Below are 25,000 nucleotides of genomic sequence, written 5' to 3' on the forward strand. Positions count from 1 at the left end.
CTAAAATTGAATAAATATTCATTCTAGCATGATTTTTTCGAACTTTTAAGCCTAAAATTGATAAATTTTAAAATTTCTTTCAAATAAAAAAAAATTTTTTTGATCACTTTTAAGCCTAAAAAGCGTTCATATTGGGTCGATATTTGACGAAACAAAAAAACACACACACAACACACACATTTTTTGACGACTTTTAAGTAAAATTTAAATAATTTCTTTCATATTTAAATTTGACGAAACAAAAAAATCAGCGTTTGGAAGTAAAAAATTTTTTTACAAAGTTTTAAGCCTAAAATTCAAAAATTTTTTTTGTTCGATTTTGAACCCTCAAGCGTTTTGAAACATTTTTTAGACCGATATTTGACGTAACAAGGTAAAAATTTCTCTTAAATTATTTTAATAGCTGAACTTAAAGTTATTGAAAAATTAGTTTTTCCAAATTTTGAAATGTCCTCCTCTGTGGACAAAACCGGGAAAGGGATAAATAAATTTTATCAATAGTTTTAATAATTTTTTATTGAAATTATTTTTAACTTGTCAACAATTTTTATTTTATTTAATTTTTAAATATTTTTTTTATAAATTTTTTTCTAATTTTTTTTTAATTTTTATAATTTTTATAAAAATAACTATTTCAAAAAATAAATAAATTAAAAAATAATTTTAAAAAAAATCTTAAAAATTTTATATTTTAAAAATTTATAAAAAAAAATTTCATTGATTTAATTAAATTTTAAATTGTTTGAATTTTTTTATTATTTTTTATTAAATTTTTAAAATTAAAAAAATTTGAAAAATAAAAAAATTTAAAAAAAATTAAAAAAAAATAAATTTTCAAAAAATTCTTAAGATTTCTTAAATTTCTTACCTGTAAAACATAAGGCCATCCCTTCTGCTGATGCAAAACATCACACAACGTCGGATCATCCATAAACGCGTTCAATTGAATTAACGTCGAATATCTCACTTTTGGCGAAGCTTCTTGCGATTTCAGCACTTCAACCAATTCTCGCATCGACTGCACATCAAAAACTCCCATTTTAAGCGGATTTCTCAGCGGCATTCGATTCCTCAAGATACAAAAAGTGTTCGTGAGCGTACTTTTGACATGATCAATTTTCGGCAAATAATTCGCTGAGTTGAGTTGACTGCTCGTCATATAAATTAATCGCAAACAGGCGTCTTCTCTCGCTTGACTTTCGTTCGAAAATAAATATCTCATGTTGCCGTGCATGCATTCCAGCGGCGGCAAATCGAAATCTGGATCAAACAACGACGTAATTCCGTGTCCCAATAAACTGCTCACCGGTTCAATCGATTGCAACAACGGCAAAAGTGGCATCAAAACTTGCAAAAATTTCATCCAATGTTTCCCGAGAACCGTTTTTCCCTTCACGATGTAAGTTATAATTATTTCGGCGCCTCGTCGAATCACTTCGTTGTTATTTTTCAGCCCAAACGAAATAATTTCGCCGAGAATTTCGGTGTTCAAAGGAATTCCCATGAACCGCGCTCCTCGTTCGTCATGCACTTCGTAACGTTTCAACATCACGCCGTCAACTACTTGAGCGAAAAAATTCTTCACAGCGTCAGTGGCAAGTTGATAGGCGATACTTTTGAGACGAGGAACGGAAGTTGCGAGAAGTCGTAAAAATAAGTGTTCGCCATGTTTGCGGAGATTCGGGTCATTTTGGAAATTTGGAGTGCAGTTGAGAATGGCAGTCATGAGTTTACGAACCAAACCTTCGCTTTTGTGGATTTTAAGGGTTTCAAGCATCGATAAACCGTTTAAGATTAATTCCTCGTCGTTGAATTTGTTCGGGGATCGTAATAAGTCGACAGCTGGCGAAAGGATCTAAAAAAATAAAAAAAAATAAATTTTAATATTAAAGATTTTTTTAAATAGAAAAAATTACAAAAAAAATTATTTCTTAATTTTAATGATAAAATAAATAATTTATTAATTTTATTATTTTTTTTTTCTTAAAATTCATTAAAAATTTTAAGAATTTAATCTTTTGATATTTTATTAAAATAATTTAAATTAAAAATTTTTTATTTTGAAAAATTAAAATATTTTTAAAAAATTTTGAAATTTAAAAAATAAATTCTAATTTTTTTAATTATTATTTTTATTTTTTTTTAATTAAAAAATTTTTAAAATAAATAAGATAAAAATGAAAAATATTTTTAATTATTTTAATTTTATTTTATTTTTAAAACAATTATTTTAAAAGAATAATAAAAAAAATAAATAAAAAAAGTTTTCATTAATATATTTTTTTTTTATTTTTTAATAAAATCAATTTCGAAAATTATTTTTTTAAATTAATAAAATAAAAATTTTTACGGAAAAAATTTTTTCTAAATATTTTGTAATTTTTTTTTTAAGTATTTACTTTTTTTAAATTTTTATTTTTTTTTTTTTAAATTCATAAATTTTTTTAACTATTTCTATTATTTTTTAAATTTTGAAATATTTTTTGATTTTTTAACATTTTCCAAATAATAAAAAGGAAAAAAATGACAAATTAAAATAATTTTTTTTAATTTTCTATCTTTTATCATTAAAATATTTTTAAGGCTTTTTATTCTAATTTTTTTCAAAAATATGAACCTGATTTTTCAAAAAAAAAAAAAAAAATTCGTTAAAAATAACAATTTTAATTTTTTTTTAATAAAAATTTAAATATTTTTTTTTTTTTATTAATAAATAATTATTAATTTTTTTTTTTAAATTAGAAAAAAATTATCGAAATTTAATTAAAATTAATTTTTAAATATTTTTTAAATTTAATTAAAAAATTAATTTAATTTTTTTACCTCAAAATTTTAATTATTTTTTAATTTTTATAAAAGAAAAAATAATTAATTTTAATTTTTTTTAAATTATTTTTAAATTATTTTTTTTTTAATTTTGTTCAAATTATTTTTTTTAATTTTAATAATTAATTATTTAATTTAATTATTTTAAATAATTTTTTCATGCAAAAATATATAATTTTCTTACCTCAGCAGCATGAACCATATTCGTCAATCTCACATTTTTCTCCCCATTACACAACTCGTAAATGTGTTCATACACATCGGGCATCATTTCACGAAAACTAAAGTCCATCAAACTCGTTTCCAACTCTTTTTGCCAAACTTGCAGCTCATCTCCGTAATCCTCATTCATTTTCGTGCTCGCCAACGTCGCTATCATCTGCAACATGGCAAAATAATTCACGCGACATCGAAAATTCCCCTTTTCACTTTGATACTGCGCCCTATAGTACTGCAAAAATTCCGTCATGTCACACAAAACCGCCGAACATTCCGCCTTACAGCTCTTCATGACGTTCACAACGGCACTCATGAGCTCAAAAAAGACATTTAACCTCTCCTGACACTCGTGATCGTCAATTTCCTTCAAGGCACGCATCGCAGCTGCCATCAAATGTCGACAAAATGCCTTCACGCTCAACTGACTTCGCATTTCTGCCTCATCGATGGCGTCGTCGACGAAAATTTCGCAAGTTCGGGTCAAAGTTCGGACTTTCATGCGTGCCTGAAGGGCTTTCGTGAGGTCCAAAAGTACGGTTAAGGAACTTTTTTCGTAATTTTCGATCTGGAGACAGTCCAAAAGGTTTTTGTACAAATACGGAGGTTGCAAAAAATACTCCGCCGGCAAATTTTTGACACTTTTATGCAGAAAAGTCAAAGCATGTTCCATTCCGAGCACATTTTGGTAATCCACGAGACTCATTTTAAGCGATTCCATTTCGTGATAATCTTTTTGAGGCGGTTTCGACCATCGGTTGACGTAATCTTCATCCGGAAAATCCAATTTAAAGTTCGGTTGCGGGTTCAAGGACACTTTTTCACTAAAAATTTGCGGTAAAACATCTTCTACTTCGAATTTTTTGAGAAATCTTGAAAATTCATCGATGGGCGTTCGTAATTTTAGATTCCCGGAATAAATTTTACGAAAAGCGTTTTGTGTGTCGCGCTTTATTTGAGGAATTCCAATGATTTTTACTAAAGACGTCCCATAATGACTCTAAAAAAATGATTTTTTTGAGAAATTTCAATGAATTTTAATGAAAAATCAAAAAACGAACCTTAAAAAGATCCAAAAGTACTTCGACATATTCACTTTGACTCAATTTCGTGTCATTTATCGCCTTAACCAGTTCTTTGTACAAGTCGACGCTGCTGCAAACGAACTCATCTTTGTTCCGAGAGCCTTCTTTGACCTTTGAAGCCACTTCTTTGAGGGCTCGTTGACGAATATCAGGCAAACCGTGGGCTGGAATTACAAAAAATATTAAAATTTCATGAAAAAATTGAAAAATTTCACTTACTCAGTTTAGAAATTGTAGAATTTGTGATCAAAAGTGACATTTTTTGCTACTTTTAATCACTTTTTAGTCAATTTTCATCAAAAAACAGGAAAAAATCTAGAGATTCTGCTTTGTTTACGTTCCTTTCCCGCGAAATTTGTATAGAAATCCTGTCATTCGGGTAAAAAATCCAGTTACGATCCTCTCGTTTGTTTACAAAATTGCAACTTTCAGTTTTGGAACTGCGTTTAATTCTTAAATTCTCAATTTTTGTTTTTTTTATTAGATAATTTGTGTTTAAAATGCCATTTTCTGCCTAAATTCATCATTTAACAAATCATGGAGCTAAACGATACCGACTCGGATGCCTCGAGCAACGTTGGAAAAGTCAGAATTAAGGACTTTGCGAGAATTTCACAATCGAACACTCCGGGTACGAGTAAGAAACGCACAAATCCTGCCAAAAAAGAGACCCCAAGTACTTCAAAAAGCTCAGTTAAGTCCAAAAATGTAACGAAAATGATCCAGATGACGACGGAAGTCAAGCGACGCCGGCAAAACGAGGCAAAAACACAAACACAGCAATAACAACTCCGTCAACAGTCGCTTCAAAGAGGTCTACGGTGAAAAAATCGACCAAAGTGAAGGATTTGAAGGAAGCTCCGCCTAATATTAAGTTGATTTCGCAGTTTTTCAAGCCAATTCAAACTCCGAACACTGAAGAGAAGTCGATTTCGTTCAAAAAGGAAGCTGTGGATGAGAAAGGCAATAAAAGTCAAGGGAAGAAGTTGGAAACGGTAAGAAATTTAATTTAATTTTAAAATTAAATAATTAATTTTCAATTTTGAGTTCATTAAATTTAATTAATTTTTCATGTCATAATTTTTCAAATCAAATTTAAAAAAAAAATTTTTATTTTTAAATTTTTAATATTTTTTCATTTTTATTTTAATTTCTATTAAATTATAAATGATAAATTTTAAGGAAAAAAAATTAATAATAATTTTTTAACACAAATTTCATGAAAAATTTTTATAGAAATTTATTTCAAAAAAAAAAATTTTTTTTTAATTTTTAAACATTTTTTATATGCCCAAGAATTTGTTAAAAAATAATTTTATTTTTTTTTATTTTTTTTTTTACGTTTTCATTCAAACAAAATTTGTGATTTTTTTAAGCTTATTTTTTAAATTTTTTTTTTAAATAATTTTTTCAAATTTTGCATTTAAAATGTATTTTTTTTACCTTTTTATTTATTTTTTTAAAAATTTTTATTAATTTTTTTTTTTTGGTTTAAAATTTTTTTTTTGTTTTTTTAAATATTAAAACTTATTTTTAATTTTTAATATTTTTTTCCTGAAAAAAATTTTTTTTTTAATTTTTTATGATGAATTTTATTACAAAAATTTTTACAAAAATTTATAAAAATTAAATTATAAAATTTAATTTATATTTTTTTTTTTGTTTTAAAATTTTTATTTTATTTTTATAATAATTTTATTCAAACTAAATTTGTGAAAATTATTTTTTTAAACTTCAATTTTTTTTAATTATTTTATTTTTTTTTTTTAATCTTAAAAATTTTTAATATTTTTTTTGTTCGTTAAAATATTAAAACTTATTTTTTTATTTTGAAAAATTTTTAATTTTTTTTTCGAAATTTTTTTATTTTTTAAAATTATTTTTTAAACAAGTTCTGTAAAAATTAATTTATTTTAATTTATTTATTTATTTATTTATTTTTTTTTTTTTTGATTGAAATATTTTTTAAAAATTTTGTTTTAAATTATTTTTTATAAAATTTATATTTTTTCAATTTATTTCAGGCATCAACATCTTCCATGAGCGAAAAAGAGAACAAAACTCACCAAAAACCATCACAATCTGCCGAAAAATCCATTCCAATGGTCACCATTCCAAAAGCTCGTCGTCGCTTACTACCCGGAACAGATCTCAAACTCGTCTCGTCTCTAGTCGCTATCACGACGAAAATCAAACCCGAATGTCGGAATTTTTCGACAAAACCAAAGCTCTCGAGTTCAACTACTTCAACACTTCTGAAAAATCCAAACTTCCATGATAATCGACGGCGAAATGGACGTCGTAAGCTGCTTAGGAATTTGTTTGACGGAATAATCCCGCGTTTTGAACTTCAACGAACCAATTGACGGCGAAAAAAGTGTCGAACAACAACAAGCAGAAATCATCAAATTAATCGATCGCATCCAAAATCCCATCAGATATGCAGAAGATGACGAACGCGAGGCATGAAACATGGAAATCAAGTCGAAGCTTTGCAAGATATCGACACAACTCCACGTCAAACCCAAAAAAACCGAAAATTCGTTGGACTGTCAAATATAAAATCATCGCGGGAACAACTTTTGCTGTCGATGCTTTTCGTTTCGGGTACATTGAAGGCATTTCTCACTATTTTTTGACACATTTCCATTCGGATCATTACATCGGACTGAAGAAAAACTTCAATAAACCTCTCGTAATGTCACGAATTACCGCCGCTTGTGTCACAAAATTCGTCGGAGTTGATCCCAAAAACTTTATTTTGCTCGATCCGAACAAAGAAACGTGGATTAACGGCATCAAAATCACTGCACTTGACGCGAATCACTGTCCGGGAGCTCTGATGTTCGCTTTTTTGTTCCCCGAAGACGACGAAATTACTTTTCATGTCGGCGATTTTCGAGCCACGCCCGAAATGGAAAGTTTGCCGATCTTTTGGAATCATCCCGTGAAGGAACTTTATCTCGACACGACTTATTTGACGTCAAAATATTCGCTTTGCACGCAAGAAGACTGCATAAAACTCGCAATTGAGGAAACGGAAGCTTATTTCAAGAAAAATATCTTCGAAAAAGTCCTCGTAATTGTCGGCGCGTATGTCGTTGGCAAGGAAAAAGTTTGGACTGCACTCGCGGAACGCTTCAATTTGCGAGTTTGGGCAGACAAAAATCGTCGAGATGCCTTGGAAGCGATAAATAATCCGCAGATGATGAAATTTTTGGTGCCAAATCCGAAAGATGCGCAATTGCACGTGATAAATATGGGATCTCAAAAGTTATTTGGAGCAGTTTGAGAATACTTTTACGCATATTTTGGCTTTTCGCCCGAGCGGTTGGGAGAAAAAAAGAAGGCGAGGCATCAAGGGAAGATATCAATTGTGGGTTTGGAGTACAGTAAACATTCGTCATATGATGAGTTATGAAGATTTGTGCGGTTTTTGAGACCGAAGACGATAATTAGTACAGTTTCGACGGGAAGAGATCCGAATAAGACTCCAACGATACCGGAAGATTGTAAGAAATTTTTTATTTTTATGAATTTTATGCGAATTTATTATTTTTAAATCAAAAATATTTTTTTTTATATTATTTTTTAAACACAGTTGTGTCAAAAATTAAATTATTTTTTTTTTAACGGAATTTCTTTAGAAAAAAAAATAAACTTGATAAAAATCTAAAAAAAAAAATTTTTTAAAAATTATTCTTCAAAATTAAAAAAAAAATAAAGAAAATTTTTAAAATAAATATTACTTTAAAAAATTAAAATTAACTTAAAAAAAAATAAATTTTTAAATTTAATTTATTTTTAAAAAATTATTTAAAAATAATTTAACATAAAAAAAAAATAAAAAATAATTTTTTAAATAAAATATTTTTCGAAAATAATTTCTTGATTAAAATTTATCAAGAAAATAATTTCAAAAAAAATAATCTTTAACCTTAAATTTAAAAAAAAATAACTTTTTAAAAAAAAAATTTTTTTTTAAAAAAAATTAAAATTTTTTTTTAAATTAAAAAAAAAATTTAAAAAAAAAAAAACTTTTTTAATAAGTTTCTTAACAAAATAAGTTTAAAAAAATCTAAAAAAAACTATTTCAAAATTTTTTATCTCAAAACTTCTCAAAAATAATTTTTTATTTAAAAATTTCATGTTTAAATAATAATTTTTAAAATATTTAATAAAACATAATTTTTTTGGTCTTAATAATATTTTTAAAAACATTTTAAGAAATTTTTTTCAATTTTTAAATATATTTTGCTCAGATAAAAAATAATTTTTTGAACTAAAAAATTTTATTTATTTTTTTTTTTAAATAGTTTTAAAAAAAAAATATTAATTAAATAATTAAATTAAATATTAAAAATAATATTTAAAAAATAATTAATAAAATTAATATTTGACAAAATAAATTAAAATTATTTAAAAAAATTAAAGAGCTAAATTTAAAGCAAAAATAAAAAAAATAAAATAATTTTCATAACTAAATTTTTAGAAAAATAATATTTTTAAAAAAAAAAATTTTTTTTTTTTTTTCTTATTCAAATTTTCAAAAAATCCAATTTTAGCAAAAAATAATAATTTTTCTAAATGTTTTTTTTTTTAATTTTAGGGTACCAAGGTGACTTAAAACCCCATCGAGTCGAGTTACAACCAAAAATCTACGACATCATTGCCAAAGACTCTTCCAGTAGTCGTTCAAGCACGCCTTCCTTGCCAACTAAATCTTCACAACTCAATCCAAGTGCCATCAAACGCCGCCAAGAGACGAACAAAAAAACTTCCGCCTTAAAAATCACTGAAATGATCGAATTGACTGAGCATTTCTTACTTTCGTACAAAAATAAAAGTCGATTTCTCATTTTTTTATTGTTGCAATAACCTTATTTCGGTTAAAAATTGAATTTATTATCGTAAAAAAATATATTCTTTATTAAAAAATGTGAAAATTTTTAATGCATGACGACAGAAATGAAGGCAGAGAGAAGCAAAACGATGCTGCTGATGGAAGCAAGTGTTCCGGAATTTTTCTTTTCCACACATTTGTCGGTATTTTCGAATAATCGAACGTAATTTAAGACACTGGGACCGAATTCTGATGAATTTGCCGAAACTAATCCAACGGTAGAGTGCTAAAAAATACAAAAATTTTAATTTTTTTTTTAAATTTTAGAAAAAAAAATTTTTACCTCAAAAAGAACATCTTCCTTCCCGTTAAAAGCGTCAAAAATCTTAAAATCCGGATTTCGGTTCAAATTAAAGTAACGATCAAAACTACTCAAGACATGAACAACATCCTTCGTTTTTTGCGAATTTCGTTTAATGACGACTTCCCCATCGATCATCGTAATAAGAGGACAATTTGTGTCAACTTCGAAATTGTTTGTTGGTACAATTGTTCCATTGCGACACATAATTTTGTAATCTTGAGGGTCTAATTTTAGCTCTTCTGAGAATTCCTTGAGTTTACGGAGCTCCAAAACAGCAACTTCTCCAACTTCATGCAAACATTGCAAGGCGCCGCGTGTTCCAAAGTAACGATTTTCCGAAGATGGAGCGCAATGATGGTTGTTGATTTGACGTTTAGGACGGGATTCTACGAGAAAATTCAAGAAATTTTAATTAAAAAATTTTTTTTAAAGGAGTTTTTTTACCTTTTTCATCTACTTGCATTAATTGTCCTCGAGCATTGGGATTTTGAGCAGCGGAGAAGGTTTCAATGTTTTCTTCGATGATAAAACGGCTTTCAGATGCTTGATTTTTACATAATTTGCAAAGTTTGTCGGCATCAGAAGAGGATTTTTTGACAAAAATTTGATCGTGAAGGACGTTTTTGGCACCTGAAATGAAAATTTTAACATTTTATTTGAGAAAATTACAAAAAATATGAAAATTTGTTGATTTTTAACCACGTGACTTGACCCAATGCACATTTTAAAAATTTTATCGAAGGCATATTTTACAATTTCCATTTAATTAAGATTTTAAAATCATTTCTAAAAATAAATTTTTCTATTTTATCCCAATAAACATTTTAATTTTTGACCCAATGCAAATTTAAAAATTTTTTCTGATTCAAAACCATCAGAATTTGAAAATTTGACGTAACAGGCAAAGATTTTTTTATTTAAAATTAATTTTTTATATAAATTGTAAATTTTTACAAAAAAAAATAATTTTACTTAAATTTTTAAATCTTTTGACCTAATGCACATTTTTAAGATTTTTTAAAAATCAAATTAAAATTAAAAAAAGCAAAATGTAAAACTAAATATGGATTTTTTTTTCAAAAATCTTTGTTGATTGAAAATCATCAGAATTTGAAAATTAATTTCAAAATAGAACATAATTTTTAATTTAATTTATTTTTTTTTACATTTTAAAATTTTTGACCCAATACAAATTTCAAAATTTTTTGTGATCGAAAATCATCAAAATTTAAAAATTTAACGTAATAGGCAAAGATTTTTTTTATTTAAAATTAAACTTTTTCTATAAATTGTAAATTTTTACGAAAAACAAATAAAATAATCTTACTGTGAAAATTTTAAATTTTTTTGACCCAATGCACATTTTCAAGCAATATTTATAATTTGAAAAAAAGAAAAAAAAATAAAATTAATTGAATTTTTTATCAAAATTTTTAAAATAAAATTTTATTTTTTTTAAATTTTGAAGTTAAAACCCAATGCAAATTTTAATTTTTTATCCCAATGCAAATTTTAAAATTTCCCTTGAACCTTTTTTAAAAATTTTTCTTCAGAAATCGATTTTTAATCGTAAAAAACTCACCTGGAGCACACGAATCTCCAAAGAAGTCAGCAAGTAATCTTCCATAATTGCATTCATTTTGCTTGAAAACTCCTCTTCCTCGTCCTACATCAACAAACGCAATGGAAGCTGCAAAATTTTAAGGTTAGAATCAATATTTTTATTAAAAATTTAAATTTTTTTCTTACCAATTCCTCCAAATTCGGGGAAACAAGCTTTCTTTCCTTTCAAATCATTGAATTTACTGATGCGCGAATTAGCTTTGATCAAAACGACGACTTTGCTGTAATGTTGATCGTCCGTTTCGGCGTACATGGCTGCTGTCAGATTGAAATTGTTTCGTGCAATGAAGCCGTAGTTCGAGTCGATGCTCATAATATCCGAATTTCCCTTTGAAATTTCGTTCAAGCAGTTGATGACGGTGTTTGTGGCTTCCTGTTTGCATTCAATTTGGGGGTAAGATCCAGAAGTGATGCCACCTGCACGTGCTATTTTACATTTTTCTTGTTCGTCGTCGGAATGGGTGCACCAATTGATGCTTTTGTCGCAAATTTGGGCTGGTTCGGGGAGATTTCTCGCATTTACGATGGAATTACGGGCAGTTTGGATCGTTGTGTCGACCAAAAGATGATTTCCGTAGTTTGTGAGGATTTCCGTGACAGCAATTTGCCATTCTTGACGCCCGCTTGCCCAATTTGTGAGGAGAGTTTTGAGTTCGATGCTTTTGTTTTTGTTCGTCATCACAACGGGCCACGGTTGTTTCTCCCAAACGCAAGGCGACGTCGTGTTAACAGCTGTTACGGTTCCATTTGGGCACAAATAGCGATAATCCGGGGCTGTAGCGACATTTTCTTTGAAGAAATTTAAAGAATCGGACAGCGAAACGTAAGCGACATGCCCGTTTTTCTTCAAACATTCCAAAGCGCGACGATGATCTGACCAGAGAGCGTTGTTGGAATATTCGCAATTGACGGGATCATCACACAAGGCGCACAATCTCGTATAAGTCTTCTTCAAATAAGCATCTTCTTCCGGATCGTGACTCCAAACGCCCGAACGACATGCAGCGTTAAAGTAACGCGACAACGACGCAGTTTCAATTTCCGCAACGCTCGCATTTCGCACAATATCACAAACCGGATCGACAGTTGCTCGTTCGAATGCCTTCAAAACTCGTTCAGACCATTTTTGGGTGCGCGAATAATGAAGTCCGGGATGACAAAAGTTTTTATTTCGCAAATTATCTAAACCGCCGCGGAAATCGGGATCTTTGACGACAACAACGCTTTGGAATTCGAACAAATCGATCGGGCGATCCACGTGACGGGATTCCTTGATGACAACGAGATCATCCCAACGAAGGGCAGCAAGTTGCAAAGTACTTTCAGCGCTAAAAAGACCGAAATGAGCGCCGTTGGGCATGGAAGCGTTTAAGATTTGTTGCGCACATTCGACGGAATCTTGAACGTAGGAGCAGGTGACGTCAGAATTTCCGCGTTGAAGGATGTTGCATTGCGTGGTGAAGTCTTTCGTGGCACAAACGCGATCTGAAAAGAAATTAATTTGAAATTATTTAATAAAATATTTATTTTTATATAAAAATTAAAATTATTTTAAAATTTAAATTAATTTTTAAAAATTATTTTTTTTAAATTAATTTAAATTTATTTTAAATTAGATTTCAAATAATTAATTAAATTAAATTAATTTTAATCAAAAATAAATTAAAAATGAAAATAAAATAATTTATTTTATTAAAAAAAAATTAATTAAATTTTTGAATTTTTTTTTAAATTAATTTTCAATTTATTTTTATCCAATAATATTAAAAATTATTCATTAAAATTATTTTTTAATTATTTATAAAAAAAATTATTTAATTAATTATTTTTTAATAATTTAATTGAATTTCATTTTTAAATATTTTTTAAATTTGATAAGTTATTTAATAAAATTTTTTTAAAAATTATAATAATTTTAGAATTATTTTTTTTAAATGACAATTAATTAATTATAATTTTTTTATAAAAAAATTAATATAAATTTTTATATTTTTAATAGAAATTAATTTTTTTTTATAATTAAAAATTAATTTTTTTTAAATTATTTATTTCATTTTAAATATTTCTTAAATTTTTTTTATTTCTAATTTTTTTAATATTTAGTTTTACCAAAATATAATTTTTTTTTTATTTTTAATTTATTTTTTTTTATAATTAAAAAACTTTTTTTAAATTATTTATTTTTTATTTCGTTTTTTTTTTTGTAAATTAAATTTTTTTAACATTATTTTGAAATTAAATAATATCGAAATATTTTTTTTTTATTTTAATGAAATTTTATTAATTTTTTAAAATTAATTTAAAATTATTTTTATTTAATTAAATTTTTATTTTTATTTTATTTTTTTTTTTAGTTTCAAAATCAACGAAAAAAAATTATTTCAAAATATTCAACAAAAACAAAGAAAAACAAATCAACAATGACGCCTTTTCACATCGACAGTATGTTTCTTGTAGCCTCGCTTTGGAGTTTTTGTGCCAATATTTGCGTTAGATAGCAACTTTGAAATGTACTTTTGCCGCTCATGGATCGCCATCAAGAAAGGTTGCATTTGCTTAATTGATTCGCAGCACTTGCAATTCATGCACGGAAATTTCTGACTCGTATTTTTCGGCACGGAAGGTTTTCCCGCAGCAGTTCGAGGCGAAATAATCGACGGCGTGCTCGCAGCTCGTTTGATGTTCGACGCCTTTGGGATGCGAGACGGAGCTTTTTTTGTGGTTGAGATGAGAATTTTCTTCGTGCATGGCGGATTTGCGGCGATCGGAGATGTTGGAAGACGCTTGTAGGAAGTCGCGTGAAAACTATTGCTCATGTAAAGCGGACGAATATTCTCTTTGGCACAACAGGCACGACGATAACTCTGAGAAAATTTAATTTTTAGAAGAAATTCAAGCGAAAATTTGAAAATTTTACCATTTTTGAGGAGAATTTCCGGATTAAAATTGAAAATTATGAAGAACGATAAGAAATGACGTGCGATATTTGGGTTCAAATGTCACTAAAGAGAAGAGAGTGACTCAAAATTCACACATTGGGCGTGTAGTAGTGAGCAAATGGCATGTTGAGCAAAAACAGTTAAGTTGCTGATTAGATAAAAAGGCGTCTAGTCAAGGCGATGAATTAATTCGGATGAGTCATGAAATTTTTTCGCGTCAAATAGATAAAAATAGAAACGATTTCCGAGAAAATGTTGATCCAATTACGTAAATATCGAAAAATTAATCATTTTTAAACATTTTTTTTTATGAATTTATGATTAATTTTTCTGTAACTTTAAGAACAAGTGAAGCTCGAAAAATTTTCATAGAGAAATTTTTTTAATTTTTTGAGAAATTATTCAAAAATTTAAAGTCTTAAGTTAATTTGACGAATTTTCTTTAAATTTTTCTTCGCTTAGATTTAATTAATAGAAATATTTCGAAATTTTAAATGAAAAAATAATTAATTATAAAAATTGAGCAAAAAAGAAAAATTTAGAAGAAAATGAGAAGTTTTTTTTAATTTATCTTTTAATTTAAACATTTAGGAGTCAAAATAAAAAAAAATAAAAAAATAAGTTTTTCTTATTAAAAAAAAATTGAATAAATTTAAAATTTATTTTTAAAATTAAAATTTTATTAAATTTAGATTTTATTTTTTTTATTAAATAAAAAAATTATTAAATAAAAAAAAATTAAATAAATTCTTTTATGAAAATTTTTTCAAAGGAAAATTGATAAAAGGCAATTTTAATAATGTTTTGTCATTTATTGAAATTAATTCAATGAAATATTTTTATTAATTTTTTTTCCTTTTTAAGCACAAATTTATTTTTTTAAAAGAGAAAAAATTATAAAAAGCTCTTTTCTTGACAAAAAATTTAATTTTTTTTTAAATAAAATAAAATAAAAATTTTCGCATTTTTAATAAAATGCTCTCATTTTAGTCAAAATTTTAATTTTTTTATATTTTTTTTTAAATTCTTAAATTTTCTGAGGAGTCAAAGTTAAAATTTTTCAAAATTTTCAATTGAAAGTTTTATTTTTTTTTTCATTTACAGCCAAAATTCAACTTTTGAAGAGCATCGTTACTAAAAAAAATTTAATTTTTCTTTGAAAATTTTATTTTTTTTTTTCATTTCAAAGACCAAAATTCTCCAAATTATTCAACCTCGAATATTTGAGGCACAATATCGTCCCTGATCGCTTCTATCAATCAACAAAAACCCCTCATGAAAAAACGCACTTGATATCTATTTTGTCTAATAGATAAGATAAGCAAGCAAATTTAACGGTTATGTCATTTTTTTTTTCTATGATTAAACTCCAATTTTTTTTAATTCATGAAAAAATTTCTTACATTTCGTATATTGAGCATTTACTCCACAATTAATCGCTAAAAAAGCGATGAAAATGAATAATTTCATCATTTTCTAATTTTTTCACTTTTTTCTGATTCACAATTTTATTCAAAAAATTTTTCTTTCACGGTCTTATCGAATCCGAAGTAACGCAACGACTGAACTCACCTTAAAAAGCACCAATTCATTATTTATAATTCAAGATAACGAAACGATAAAAATTGATAAGATACGAATTTATTTGTTAGTCAGAGTAAGGTGTTTACGAAAAAAAAAATTCACGTGAATTTATTGAGTTTCTGATTCATTTGCCTCTTCTTCCATGTCGTCTTCGCCGTCTTCGGGTTTGTCGTTGGATTTTTCGTATGCGATATCGAGCGGGAAAATCACGACGCCATCCCAAACGGACATTTCTTTAGCAATTGTGGCGTTTCCTTCCAAGCCGAGCAAACGTTTGTAACCGCCATGCGATAAAACTCGCAGCAAAGTTTGGGCGGTCATGCAACAAACGTCTTGTTGTTCCAACGTGAGCGCTGTGTGAACTCGAATATGGTTCGCTTCGCATGGATCTGAGATGCCCGAGGATCCTGAAAGAGAAGAAAAGGGTTAATTTACGACTTGAGGTATTAACTTAACATCTCAAGGTATTAAATTAAGACATCAAGGTATTAAATTAAGACCTCAAGGTATTAAATTAACATCTCAAGGGATTAAATTAACCTCTTAAGGTTTCAATTTAACATATCAAGGTATTAAACTAACATCTCAAGGTATTAAATTAACATATCAAGGTATTAAATTAAGACCTCAAGGTATTAAATTAAGACCTCAAGGTATTAAATTAACATCTCAAGGTATTAAATTAAGACCTCAAGGTATTAAATTAACATCTCAAGGTATTAAATTAACATCTCAAGGTATTAAATTAAGACCTCAAGGTATTAAATTAACATCTCAAGGTATTAAATTAAGACCTAAAGGAATTAAATTAATATTTCAAGGGATTAAATTAAGACCTCAAGGTATTAAATTAACATTTCAAGGGATTAACTTAAGACTTCAAGGTATTAAATTAACATCTCAAGGTATTAAATTAAGACCTCAAGGTATTAAATTAACATCTCAAGGGATTAAATTAAGACCTCAAAGTATTAAATTAAGACCTCAAGGTATTAAATTAAGACCTCAAGGTATTAAATTAAGACCTCAAGGTATTAAATTAAGACCTCAAGGTATTAAATTAACATCTCAAGGTATAAAATTAAGACCTCAAGGTATTAAATTAAGACCTCAAGGTATTAAATCAACATATCAAGGTATTAAATTAACATATCAAGGTATTAAATTAAGACCTCAAGTAAAAAGTCAACACATTTAGAGAAGTTTTCTAACCTGGAAGGAAAAGTCCCGAAGCGAGAAGTTGAAAAACTCGTCGGAATGCTTGATTAATGGGCAATGCTTGACGCGAAGGATTGTTCATAATTGCCGAATGTGCCAACAAATCAATAATCCATGGATTCAAAGGCTCAAACCCATCAAATCTCTTTGTGATATCGCGCAAAATGCGAATTAATACTTTAATGGAGCTATGTTGAGCATTTTCCTCAAACCATCTTGTGTGACGAATTGCTGCGAGATGACTTTGCATCACTTTATAATCCAAATGATTCTCCGTAACATCAGCTTTTCTCAAATTCTGCGGAACAGTAGTAATAAGAACTCGAACTCGCGCTTGCCAATTCGCGATATCAAATCCGCGTTCATTAACGGAAATGCTCAAGGCATCAGCTTTTGTGACAACTTCCGTTTTCATTGCGTTTTTAAGTTCTTCATCGACTTTCTTCGACAACGTCTCGCAAACATCTTTCGTTGGAAGTGCCTTCAAAATCACAACAATATCGGCAACATTGTGACCCGCAAGCATCGTTCCCTTTTTCCAACTTCCAACTTGACGAACTTCTTCCAAGGCGATTCCCGTTTCGCCCGGCGCTACAACCAAATTATCCATGACGCTCTGAACTTTTGAGACGAGATTCGCAATGGAAGTTTGTTCCTGCGCTGACGGAGTTAAATCCTGATTTTTCTTGACCAAACAATTCGTCAAGGCAGAATCATCAGGAGCGGATTCGACACGAGGAAAGAAGGGTTCGGCAATTACCGTGTCGAAAGGATGACGAGGAACGAACACGGGCTTTTTGTAGGGACCTCGAGGGCCTCCAGCACCTGCACGACGCATAATATTCGTTTGTCGAACCATTGGTTTTATTGCAAAGAGGTAAGTTGAATATTGATTTGTTCCTGAAATTGAAAGAAAATTTTGTTATTTCGAGAAATTTGAGAAAAAATGAAATTAAATTACCGTAATTTGATGAGAAAATCTGATTCAAAGCGTCAAAAAAGTTGGTTTAATTGATTTTTTGAAGGAAATTCCAATTGTTTACAGAAAAACTTCAGAAAATCGATTTTGACGTTTGACGCCGGGATGTAGGGTTGCCAATTGACACTTTTTGAAGTGAAGTTTTTAAGAAAAAAAATGTTCTATTTTGGAAAATTTCTGTCTGTCTGTATAGGATTTTTTGTTTAATTGTTAAAATATTTATGAGTTAAAAAAATATTAATATTTATTTATTTTATTTTAAAAATATTAATATATTTTTTTAAATTTTTAAAAATTAAAAAATAAATAAAAAATAACTTTTACAGAAACTTTGATAATTTGAAAAGTTTTTCTTGAAATATTTAAATTTTTTTTTATTTTTTTCTTTATTTGAACAAGAAAATCTCCATATTTTTTTGTTATTTTATTTTTAATAAATTAAATTATTTCTTTTCTTATTAATTAGGCAATATTTAACAGGTAGGTAAATATTTATCATTTTCGTTTTTAATAATTTAATTGTTTCCTTTTTTTACCATCATCAAGGTAAACGAGAGATGAAGATTTTGTAATGCAATATACTTTGGAATTTGATTAAACTTAATTTGCTATTCTTACTTTATTATTTCTCTATCGACAAACGAAAGATACCAATAAGGCGATTAACGAACTGAGCTAACACGTGAGGAAAGACACAAAAAATGTATAAATAATGTTGCAAATGTACTTACTTCTTTAACTCTTAACAGAAGCAATAAACTTAACTGATTCATTAATATCGATGCATCAGCACAAGAAAGCAGAAATGCTTAAAAAAGACATCAAACGATTCTCATCACTCGTCTCAACATGATATTTCGCAGTTTTAAATGTTCGCCCTCTAATGAAGACTATATAAGAGCAACAGACAAATGGGAAGTTTTATAGAAGAGACAGGTTGTTTTTAGTGACTTACTATCATGAAAAAATGTTTTCTAAAACAAAAGAGCTTTCTATATGATCCTATAAAATCTAACAAAAATATGTTAAAGTCAAAAATAATACTTTAAGTTTATAATTTATTTAAACAATTCTTAAAGTCTTTGATTCAAGATTTTTTTGATATCTTAAAGTAAATATAAATTATTAAAAAAAAAATATCGTAATGAAAATCTTTGAAAAACATAAACTTTCTTTAACATTTTTGATTTAAAATTTTGAGTTAAACTTAAATTACCTAAAGTTAAATTTTTTTAACAAAATGCGCTCACATTAAATTTCGAAAAACTTTACGTCAAGTTTTATCTTATCACACACAAACTCCAATTATAATAGCAAACCTCGATCCCTCCCTAATACAAAAAAGCTGTCACTGCCGGCTCGCGATTGAAAGTTCTGTGTGTTGTTCGCTCGCGAATGTTTTGAAGGAATGATCACAAGGTCATTTGTCACTAAGGTAAACAACAACGCACAATTATTCAGTTGCACATTTTCCTCGTTCCAAACGACACGAACTCTCTCTGCATCATCTCGTTCATCGTCTCCGAACAAAATGAGTCTCGAAGACGCCAAGAAACTCGCAGCTTTCCGTGCTGTCGACGAACACGTGACAAATAACTCAATTTTGGGCATCGGATCTGGCTCAACTGTCGTCTATGCCGTTCAACGACTTGCCGAACGCGTTCGCAACGAAAACCTCAAAGTCATTTGCATTCCAACGTCGTTCCAAGCGAAGCAGCTAATTATCGAGAATAAACTCGTGCTCAGCGAATTGGATGTAAATCCCGTCTTGGATTTGGTTATCGATGGCGCTGATGAGGTAGACAAAGATATGGTTCTCATCAAAGGAGGCGGCGGATGTTTGCTGCAAGAAAAAATTGTCGCTTCTTGTGCCAAAAAAATGATCGTCATCGCGGATTACACGAAAGATTCGCAAACTTTGGGCGATCAGTACAAGAAAGGAATCCCAATTGAAGTTGTTCCGCTTGCTTATGTCCCGATCACGAAGAAAATCGAGAAACAATTCGGCGGAAAGATTGTTTTGCGAATGGCGAAGGCAAAAGCAGGTCCATGTGTTACCGACAACGGAAATTTCATCCTCGATTGGCATTTTGAACAAAAAGGACAGGATTGGAATGAAGTTAATTCACGTCTTTTGGCGATTCCGGGAGTTGTTGAGACAGGCTTGTTCGTTAAAATGGCGGAAAAAGCTTACTTTGGACAAGCTGATGGAAGTGTTAGCAGCAAACCTTTGCCGAAAATGGTTTCTGATATTCTCTAAAATGAAAATTTTTAATTTTTAAGCTTTTAAAGTTGCCATAAAATGTACTCAGTTTCCTTAGAAATTTTTAAAAAATAAAAAAAAAATTATAAAATTTTTTTTTGGGTTAAAATATTAAAATATTCGGGTAAAAATGTAAGAAAAAATTAAATTTTAATAATAATTGTTTTTTTTTAAATTAAAATATTTTTTAAAAAATAAAACAAAAAAAAGTCAATGAAATATTTTCTTAATTCGTAAAAAAATTAAATTATTAAATTTGAAATTAAAAATAAATTGAATAAAAATAATTTTTTTACTTTGGTAGAAGAATTTTTAAAAATTAAATTTTTTATAAAATACCTAATTTATTTTAATTTTTTTACGAATTCAAAATTTTTTTTAAAAAATAAAAAATAATTTTTATTTTTCTTAAGAATTATAAAATAATTTTAAAAATTTTTTCTTACGAATTAAAAATTATTTTTATGAAGTCAAAATTTTTTTCTATTTTTTTCATGAATTAAAAAATAATTTTTTTTAAATTAATAAAAAAAAATTACTTAAAAAAAAATTAAAAATTTTACGAATTAAAAAAAAATAAATTAATTTTTTTACGAATTAAAAATTATTTTTTATAAATTTTTTACGAATTAAAAAATAATTTTTAAATTTTTTTACGAATTAAAAATTATTTTTTAAAATTGTTTTATGAATTAAAAAATAATTAGAATTAAATTTAAAAAAAAAAATAAAAAATGTGCAAAAATTTTTTGTCAATATCACATTATTTTTATTTTATTAATTTTATTTATTAACAATCAGTTTTCTACCTATTAATGTTAAAATCTTACGTATTTTTCGTCTTTTTTCGAAGGTTTTTAAATATTAAACTTTTTTTTAGTAAATTCATAAGAGTTTGATAGAAGAAAAAAATAAATTATTTCTACACAGAAAAATTTTACACTCGAAAAAGTAATTTTTAGAATATTTTTTTACCACTTCCGGGTAAAAACGTCTCTTTCGCGTATTGAAACAACGATAAAAGTCCAACTTTTTTCTTGCTCGACAAATAATTCGTTACTACATCATTGTCGTTGAAGCGCTGTCGCTCATTTTGCATGGGCAGAACGTTGTCATTCGCTCCCAACGACACAAAAAGTGCAAAAGGCACAGTCCACAGACAAATCGTAAAGTACGCCAACATCTAAAATTAAATAAAAAAATCAAAAATCATTGAAAAAAAAATAATTTTTAATCCAATTAGCAACTCACCTCGGATAACGGATAATAACTGGCACGGAAAAAGCTAAATGCTAAATAGTGATTTAGCAGCCAAAGTGTTACGGCGCCCAAAAATGGCACAGAAACGAATTGTACGAACGGGAATTCGGCAAGAATGAGAAAATGCGCTGCTTGAGCGGCAAGTCCGAAGATTATTATGCTCCATGAGAGATCCTCGAACAGCATGAGGAGCACGTAAACGACACAAGTGAAGATTGTGAGGCATTTTATGATTTTTTTTGCCACGACTGTATATTCTTCCGTTAATTCGGCGAGGTAGTAAAGCCCGGCAGCGATCGAGAGAGTGATGAAACTCACTTGTAAGAGCAGCGACAAGTAACTCAGGAAGTAAAGGAACATTTTTACGAACGACTGAGACTGAGTTTTTGATATTTTTCCCGGATTTTCTTCTTTGGATTTGTTGTTTACGTTAATGCGGCGAGTGATGTGGATTTTTAATTGAAGAGGTAAGTGACAGGATTTTTCAAAAAAAAAAAAAAATAGGCAAGTGCAATTAGGATTTTTTTTTCTCAATTTCATTCTAAAATAAAAACAAAATAAATAAATAAATTTTAACATTTTGCAAAAATTGAATTTTTTATAAAACATTTTTGAAGATATTAAAAAAAATATTTAAAAAAATAAATTGCTTTATTGATAATCAAAATTTTAAAATAATTTCAAAAATTAATTAAAATAAAAAAAAAAATTATTTAGGTATTTAGGTATTTAGGTATTTACTTTAAAAAATTTTAAATCCAATAATTTTTTCTTTTCAAAAAAAAAATTTTTTAACAGATAAAATCAAAAATTTTAATAAACAATTTTGAAAATTTAAAATTTTTAAAAAATTATAAAAATTTTTCTTTTAAATTTTATTTAATTTAAAGATTTTTATACTAATATCAAAATTTTTTTAAATTATAATTTTTATAAAATAATTTTTTAAATTTCAAAAAATTTAAAATTATAGTTTAAAAAATTATTTTTAACTTTAATATTTTTTATTAAATAATTAAATATTTTAATTTTCTTTTCTTTTATTTTAAAAATTCATTAATTTTATTTAAAACAGGTTTTCACTTTTTTTATAATTTTGAATTAATTTTTATAACACTTTTTCAACTAAGATATTTTAATTTTTTTTATTTAATTAAAAATATCGTTTGAATATTGTTTCAATATTATATTTAGTTTTACTTTTGTCGATTAAATTTCACTCAAAAAAAAAAATGAACAAATAAATAAAAAAAATTATAAACATTTTTATGAAAATAATTAATTTTTAATTAAATTTTCCAAATTTATTTAAGTCCCAAAAGCTTTTTTTTTAAAAAAAAAAGTTTTGAACCATGGGGTTTTGTGGGTTTTGAAATACTTTTTCATACAAAATGACAAAATTTTAACAAATTTTGGTCCTTAATGAATAATTTATTTGTTTTTATGTATTTATTTGTTTTTTATTTGGTTTTATCTACTTTGAGATTTTATAATTTTAAGTATAATTTATATAATTTTAAGTTAAATATTTAAACAAAAAAATTTCATGAAAATAACTGTCAAAAAATTTTTAAAAATAATTTTTTTGAAAATATTTTTAGAGAAGAAAATTAATGTTAAATTTCGTTTTTTTTTTGAAAACTGAAATTATTTTAAAATATTTTTTTTATTTAATTTAAAAATATTTGTACTTTATTTGAATAGTTTTTTAAAACAAAATTAAACTTTTTTCGATTAAATTTCACTAAAAAAAATTAATAAATAAAATTAAAAAAATTTTTATAAAATTAATTATTTTTTAATTAAATTTATTTAATTTTATTTATTAAAGTAAATTTTAATTATTATTTTTTTTAATTAAATTTTAATATTTTTTAAATCCTTTCTGAAATTGAAAATGAAACTTGCGATAAAACATGAAACATTTTTCTTCATTGCTCCGACCTAATTTAAATAACCTCAAAAAATCGCACAAACAAAACAAGACAATTTGTGACGATTTCCCTTAAAAAATATTAAAAACCCATAAAAATAATTTTAAAAAAATCCTAAAAATCATCCACAACGATGGTCAACAAATCCGACGTCAAAGAAAAAGATGCAAAACGGCGAAAAACATCAACAGGAAGCGAAACAACTCCCACAAAAGTCATCCCTAAAGACGATGTTTATGCGGTAAAAATAATTTTTTCCCTCAAAATTTAAAAAAAAATAAAATTTTTCTTTTTCAGAGCGTCATAAACTACGAAGAACAAGAAGCGCAAAAACGTTCCGCTGACAAAGATGCCGCTCTCTTCAAAGAAACTTGCGAAAAATTCAAACAAATCATCTCCGAAGTGTCAGAATTAAAAAAGCAACAAACTCCCGAAAACGACGAAGAAATAAAAGCAAAAATTGAAGAAAAGCGGATTGAAGGTTCGTTACTTTTTATTTTGCTGAAGAAGTTGAATCGCTTGGATAAACTTCGAGTACGTGCCGGACGTGACGCTTTGAACGCGGAAAAAGTTCGTGTTGACAACATCAAGCTTCAGCTGCACAATTTGGCGTACGAAGCGGAACATTTGAAGAAGGAAGTCAAGCGTTGTCACGATTTCAAGAGTCAGGACGAGGAAATTGAGTTGGTTGAAATTGATGAATTTTACGAAAAAGCTCCCGCGAGTATTTCGCGCCCGGAAAAGACCAAAAAAGACGAACATGCGTTGCGTTTGGCTCGTCTGGAATGGGAATTGGAGCAAAGAAAGGACCTCGACGCCCAATGTAGAGAGTTAATTTCGGCGAAAAAGCAAATTTCGAAGAATATTATCACAAAAACGGAGCGATTGGATTCGTTAAAGCCTCGTTTAAAGACACTTTTGGAAGCAACGCGTCCCCTGCAAGAAGCTCTGGACCTAAAAATCGAAGATCAATGGGAAATTCAGAAATGCGTGCGACTTTTGCCCAATCCGCTGTATTTGTTGTACGCAAATGTCGTCGCTTTTAGTGAGGCATGCGATCCGTTGATCACGACAACCATCAATGGCGACGAGGAAGATGCCCGACAAGAAATTGAGCCGAAAAATGACCTCGACGAGAGTTTAGCGGCGACCGAGGAGACAAATCACGACAGCGACAACGACGAAAATGAAGGAGATGTCGATGCGGAATCAGCTCCGAAGAAGCGGCATCATCACAATCGTCAATCCAAGATGGCGGCGATGGGACAAAAGAAGGATTTGCTCTTCAAACCTCATCCCTTATCCATTACGGTGACAATTAGCACGAAAGAAAAGGGAATTGCGCTTGCCATAACGTTTAATTACATCCCGGGCTTGCATATTGTGACGACAAATTCGAAACTTGTGAATTTCGATGTCGCTGGAGTCGCTGCGGGTGAGGTTATCCTCGTTGAAACGCTCTTAAACAGTCTTTTCCCCGGAGATTTTGGCAAATTAAGCCCAAATCCACGCACAAAATACCAATTGGAAGAACTTCAGATCACTCCGGGGGAATTTTTGTCGTTTTTATCGCAAAAACAACTCGGCAAGCCTTATATGTGGGCGCAACGGGCATGCGGATTGGATTTTATTAATACTTCAACTAATTCAACGTCAGCTAATCTCGCGGAAACTACAATTCCGCAAATTATTAAACAGATTCGGGCCAGATTGCAAGCCCGTGTGAAGCTTTATAAGCAAATTTTGGCATTAGAATCGGGTAAAATTGATGGCGCAGGTAAGGGAGATGCAATTGGGACTCGTGTTTCGGGACATTTGGTTCAATGGAGCGCCATTTCGTATGAGGAATATCAAATGTGCGGTGCG

General features: G+C 28.0%; 7 protein-coding genes across 7 annotated transcripts; 3 read left to right on the plus strand and 4 right to left on the minus strand.

Moving 5' to 3' along the window:
* Positions 1-868: 868 nt before the first annotated feature.
* On the minus strand, positions 869-4,467 carry LOC134836557 (protein rotatin homolog; the record flags this gene model as incomplete). The annotated part of the gene is made up of 4 exons (XM_063851746.1): positions 4,347-4,467; positions 4,104-4,291; positions 3,011-4,042; positions 869-1,855 (listed from the first exon to the last, which is right to left on the minus strand). Coding segments are annotated over exons 1-4 (2,247 nt in total), but the record flags the coding sequence as incomplete, so codon positions are not given.
* Positions 4,468-4,664: 197 nt separating this feature from the next.
* On the plus strand, positions 4,665-9,028 carry LOC134836562 (uncharacterized). The gene is given in 8 exon segments (XM_063851750.1): positions 4,665-4,803; positions 4,854-5,122; positions 6,152-6,283; positions 6,286-6,397; positions 6,539-7,388; positions 7,390-7,475; positions 7,478-7,639; positions 8,737-9,028. Coding segments are annotated over 8 exon segments (2,019 nt in total). The 3' UTR covers positions 9,006-9,028.
* Positions 8,968-15,450, minus strand: LOC134836558 (transferrin-like). The gene is made up of 6 exons (XM_063851747.1): positions 15,300-15,450; positions 11,084-12,442; positions 10,917-11,024; positions 9,779-9,964; positions 9,314-9,720; positions 8,968-9,256 (listed from the first exon to the last, which is right to left on the minus strand). Exons 1-6 carry the CDS (start codon positions 15,367-15,369, stop codon positions 9,077-9,079), a joined length of 2,310 nt encoding a protein of 769 aa, XP_063707817.1. The 5' UTR covers positions 15,370-15,450; the 3' UTR covers positions 8,968-9,076.
* A 71-nt stretch (positions 15,451-15,521) lies between these two features.
* LOC134836559 (interleukin enhancer-binding factor 2 homolog) lies at positions 15,522-17,781 on the minus strand. Its single transcript, XM_063851748.1, has 3 exons — positions 17,660-17,781; positions 16,693-17,598; positions 15,522-15,887 (listed from the first exon to the last, which is right to left on the minus strand). Exons 2-3 carry the CDS (start codon positions 17,555-17,557, stop codon positions 15,589-15,591), a joined length of 1,164 nt encoding a protein of 387 aa, XP_063707818.1. The 5' UTR covers positions 17,558-17,598; positions 17,660-17,781; the 3' UTR covers positions 15,522-15,588.
* A 1,231-nt stretch (positions 17,782-19,012) lies between these two features.
* Positions 19,013-20,129, plus strand: LOC134836555 (ribose-5-phosphate isomerase). Its single transcript, XM_063851744.1, has one exon. It carries the CDS (start codon positions 19,086-19,088, stop codon positions 19,935-19,937), a length of 852 nt encoding a protein of 283 aa, XP_063707814.1. The 5' UTR covers positions 19,013-19,085; the 3' UTR covers positions 19,938-20,129.
* Positions 20,130-20,828: 699 nt separating this feature from the next.
* On the minus strand, positions 20,829-21,630 carry LOC134836561 (protein TEX261). The gene is made up of 2 exons (XM_063851749.1): positions 21,192-21,630; positions 20,829-21,123 (listed from the first exon to the last, which is right to left on the minus strand). Exons 1-2 carry the CDS (start codon positions 21,558-21,560, stop codon positions 20,899-20,901), a joined length of 594 nt encoding a protein of 197 aa, XP_063707819.1. The 5' UTR covers positions 21,561-21,630; the 3' UTR covers positions 20,829-20,898.
* Positions 21,631-23,176: 1,546 nt separating this feature from the next.
* LOC134836556 (THO complex subunit 5 homolog) lies at positions 23,177-24,994 on the plus strand (the record flags this gene model as incomplete). Its single annotated transcript, XM_063851745.1, has 2 exons — positions 23,177-23,375; positions 23,432-24,994. Coding segments are annotated over exons 1-2 (1,671 nt in total), but the record flags the coding sequence as incomplete, so codon positions are not given.
* Between the last annotated feature and the right edge of the window lie 6 nt (positions 24,995-25,000).

This window comes from Culicoides brevitarsis, unplaced genomic scaffold (assembly GCF_036172545.1).
Source record: "Culicoides brevitarsis isolate CSIRO-B50_1 unplaced genomic scaffold, AGI_CSIRO_Cbre_v1 contig_62, whole genome shotgun sequence".
NCBI classification, from domain to species: domain Eukaryota; kingdom Metazoa; phylum Arthropoda; class Insecta; order Diptera; family Ceratopogonidae; genus Culicoides; species Culicoides brevitarsis.